This window comes from Mandrillus leucophaeus, unplaced genomic scaffold (genome assembly GCF_000951045.1).
Source record: "Mandrillus leucophaeus isolate KB7577 unplaced genomic scaffold, Mleu.le_1.0 Scaffold401, whole genome shotgun sequence".
Classification (NCBI taxonomy): Eukaryota; Metazoa; Chordata; class Mammalia; order Primates; family Cercopithecidae; genus Mandrillus; species Mandrillus leucophaeus.
In genome coordinates, this window is record NW_012104266.1 from 1924054 (window position 1) to 1928365 (window position 4312).

General features: G+C 55.2%; 1 protein-coding gene across 1 annotated transcript in view; it reads left to right on the forward strand.

The window, feature by feature from the left end:
• LOC105548173 (uncharacterized protein CXorf49) overlaps positions 1 to 2387 on the forward strand; it is a 5676-nt gene extending 3289 nt beyond the window's left edge. The window contains exon 5 of the mRNA XM_011992076.1: positions 2347 to 2387. Within this exon, the coding sequence (XP_011847466.1) occupies positions 2347 to 2387 (41 nt within the window). The remainder of the gene's footprint in view (positions 1 to 2346) is intronic.
• The last annotated feature ends 1925 nt before the right edge of the window (positions 2388 to 4312 follow it).

A 4312-nucleotide genomic window follows, 5' to 3' on the forward strand; every position in this document is an offset into this window, starting at 1 on the left:
CTTCCCGCCAGTCTCTGGTGTGGGGCTCCTGGGGAAGTCCACGAGACCCAAGGAGCCCAAGCACAGCAGCCCTGGGAAGAAACCTGCAGGAAGGAAAACCAGGGAGTCCCAGGCTGCTACCAGAGAAGATAATGACCAAAATAGAGATGCCGTCCCAAGGGCCCAAGTGAGTAGGTTCTCTTCGCTGCACTCCTCTTTCTTCTCCTCCCTCTCCTCCTCCTCTTTCTCTTCTGTCTCCCCCCACCCACCTCTCTTCCAGCACACACCTGTTTACCCATTCCCCCTCTATCCCTTGCTCGAGGGTTGTCATCGGGAGCCCAGGGACACTAGGATGCCCGATTGGAGTCCACCTCATAGGGGCACACATTAAAGGGAGCACTTTGTTTGTGCCAGGCCTGGCTCTGGACACTCTGCAGTTGTTCTGCCTCCTTTCCGAGAGAGGAGCTGGGATGGAAGGCAGGTCTGGCAGCTGGTTTGGATCGCGGGACTCCTTAATGTGTGGGGCGCAAAGCTTGGGCATGTAGACTCATCAACTTCCCAATTCCTCCTTCCCTAGCTGTTAAGCAAGCCCTCCTGTCTTGGGGCTGACTGAGGGAGAAAGTGCTAATGAGATTAGTCTGGAGTGTCCACCTTAACACAGCCCCTCCCCATGTGTACTCACCACCAGCCCGACTCAGAAATTTCTGTTTTAGCTTCCCACACAGAAGCCAGAGCTGATTTCCCTGTCCGTGCGTCGTGGAGAATACAGCAGTGGTGACCCCAACGTCAGAGCTCCCCAAGTACTAGGAACCTCACAGCCCTCGGCCTTTACCTTGAGACGCATGGTGCCCAGATGCCATGCACCCTCCGGTGAGTCTTGCGGGTTTGATAGGGGTGGAGGGGAGAGGGGTCGGGAGGGAAACCTCTGTCTCTGTCGCTTATGGGGGCTTAGCCATGCTCCCAGGCTTCCCTACCCACCCAGGCAGGTGTCCCACGGGAAATGGGGTGTTGATGGGTTGGCTTTAGGTCACATCGTCCTCTCTGAGTGGGGTTTGTGTGGTGGGGGGCGATTTGGAGCAGTGCCCCAAACTCCAACTCTGGAAGAAGACTTTTGGTGGTACGGAGCCCTTTTCTGTTAAGTCCTGCTCAGGCACACTGGCCCTCCCAGGGCCTGGCTGTGGCTGCCCCGCTGCTGGCGTCCAACCTGGAGTCACAACGCTAGGGGGCCACGGGTGCACATGGGCTCATACAGGAGAACAGGGAAGACAGTCCCAGAGGGAGGGTTGGAGTTACTGGGCAGAGCAGGGGCAACGTGTTGCCAGCAGAGGGTGATGGTGCTTCACTTTAGACCCTGCTAGGTCTCTTCCACCTCCCTGGGAGGCTTGGAAGCTGGATTTTGTGTTTTCTTTCAGGTGACCAGCAGCCACTTGTCCATCCCCCAAGACCAGAAAGGCAGCAGCAGCCCCCGGGAGCCCAGGGCTGTCCTCGGGTAATGCTGTGTGTGACTGTTAGAAATCGAGGTCCATGCTAGATGGTGGGATCCATGTCCAGGTTAAACTGATTTAGGTGTCCCCCCAGTCCCCTCTGCCTACCATAACCCATGCAGAGTGGGTGCCTCTTTTCCATTGAGGGTTTTGTGCCAATCCACCTCACCACTGGGCTGCAGGCTATGGGGGCTGTAAGGACTGGGGGAGAGATGGAGAACGGGGAGAGAGGAGGCCAGAGTTGACTAACCATTTATCTTCCACCGGTGTCTCCTGGGCCAGTGCATCCTGCTGCAGATGGAAATTGATGACCTTAGAGACCAACTAGGTATGATGGAGCCCTGGCTGGGGCAGGGATGGACAGCGGTGTCTTTCTGCAGGTGCCGGGGATGGGGGTGGACTGCAGGTACAGGTGGTGTCACTGGGACTGACTTTCCTCTGGGGAAGAGAATCAAGCAGGCCTGGCCCTGGAGCCTTCTGTGCCTTTCCAGCTAGGGATGTGCACAGACGGCAGTGTGTCATCTGAACTCCGTGTACATTTTGAAAAACGAGTCCCAGAGATCTTCTCTTAGGACGGTTAGAGGTACCTCATGCATTTTCCTTTAACTGCTGCCTGGTACGGCTTGTACGGTTTTTGCTTGCTGGCTGGCTTATCTGTCTTTGAAACACGTTCTGAATGAACGGTTCTGGGATGGCCCAGCACCTGAGAACCACGTTCCCGCTTAAAAGGCATTTCCACATTTAATTCAGGTGACGGGTGGGTGAGTCAGTACCAGGGCTGGAGGGGCTTCTGGTTGCAGGGCTAGGTGGTTCTCCACAGGGGCAGGGGGTGGGTTTCTGTTTCCCTGGGTCTGGAGCACCCGGTTCTGCCTCTCTGTTTCAGCGGCCATGCAGTTCCTCACTGACAAGTTCCAGGACCTTTGAAGTGAGTGTTGCACACACCATGCCCCTTCCCACAATCCCAGTAGCTTAGGAGGGCTGTGGGCTGGCCCTGGCTGGGGGCCTGTCCCTGAGCCTGCTCTGTTTCACAGGTTGGAGCCAGCATCTTCCTACAAGATGAACAACTGCTACCTTTGGAGCTCCAGAGTTGCAGCCAAGCGGGTTCCCTCCATATCCTCTTCAGGCAGGGCTTCTGCTCTTCCGCTGCATTTGCCCCCTCCCAACGCAGTTCAAAGCAGTTTGAAATAAAGTTGTTCTCATATTCTGTGGTCTGTGGTCTACCCTCTCTGCAATTGTTGGGAGTGTTGGGGGGTGTGGGGTGTTGGTCCGTTCTCTGGCGCTTGAAGAACAGTTCCCCTGGCTCTCTGTGGTGGGGCCTCTCCCTGCAGGGCGCCTGGGCCGGCCTCTGAGCAGCAGCCCTGCAGTCACCATAGTGCCTGGGTCTAGGTGCTGTGGGGGCCCTGCCCCGCCACAGGAACATTTTCTGCCTTTTCCCAACACACCCTGCTCATGTTCCCTCCTCGTCTCCTCCTACTTTGGGGTCTCACATTTCCCGTTGTTCAGCGCTACTCTCCCTTACCCTCAGGAGGAACTGAATGCCTCCTTTCAGAACCGCAGTCTCTCTTGCCTTTCCTCCTGCGGTTCACTGTCACGGTTCTGCCATGTTACTGTCCTTTCCGTCATGAGCATCCTTGCTCTCCCTGTGGCTTGATGCTGGTCACCTCTCCTGCATGGTTATTTCCATGCTGTTGAGGAGCACGACGGAGCTCATCCTCCCACTCAGGGGACCAGTCCTCTTTCTGGAGCCATTAGGTCCCTCCAGTGCCACCATGCACACGGTCAGTTCATCTGGGCCGGAAACCCGTGCGACATCCTCAGTTCCTCTATTAGCCCTCATCTTTGAACATCTGTTTCCAAATCCCATTAGGTCTCCCTCCTTGGTTTCAGTAGCCAGATGGAAGCAGACGCCACATCCCGGTGGGTGGCCGAGCAAAAGGGAAGGCACAGGGAGCGCTGAAGAAAAGGGCAAGGTAGTCTCTTGGTTAGAGGTGGGGGCACTGAGTCTGTTCTGGTGCCAGCAGGCCATGCTGGTGAAAACTGCCTGCTGGGCGCCTGTAGTCCCAGGTACTCCGGAGGCTGAAGCAGGAGAATCACTTGAACACGGCAGGCGGAGGTTGCAGTGAGCTGAGATTGTGCCACTGCACTCCAGCCTGGTGACAGAGCGATACTCCATCTAAAAACAAACAAACAAACAAAAAACCAAAACCCAAACCAAAAAAACTTCCTGCTGGCAGTTACATGGAAGGCGGCATCCACATCCTTGGTGTCCTGTAAGCGACCTGTTGACTCCATACCCTTGATTTGAAATGGCCAGTTGCCTTCCAGGGCAAGTGTGGATGCTAGGCCTGGCTCTTCTTGGATGGTCCCCGTCAAATACCGTTCCACAATCCCCAAGGCTGCAGGTTTTTGTAGACGTGATACTTCTGTGTGCCTGTGAAGTCTTTCAGACTGCCTCTTGAGGTCACATGAGATTTCCTTGAGCTTCCTGTTCTGCCTTCACCCTCCCTGACAATTGGGATTGCCTCCTTCCTTCAGCCAGAATCCTGGGCTGGATGGGCGTGAGACACAGACACAGATTCTGGTGCCAGTGAGGAGGTGTGTGTAGGTTTTGCCAGCTCTGAACGCCAAGAGCCTGAGTGTTGAACAGACAAAGACAGGAGAAATGCAGATACCATTCAAGATTAGCATATGTGTGGAGACATCTGTGTGTGTGGTTTTTTTTTTTTTTTTTTTGATTTGCCCGTTTTTTTTTGAGACGGAGTCTCACTCTGTTGCCCAGGCTGGAGTGCAATGGCACGATCTTGGCTCACTGCAACCTCTGCCTCCTGGGTTCAAGCGATTCTCCTGTC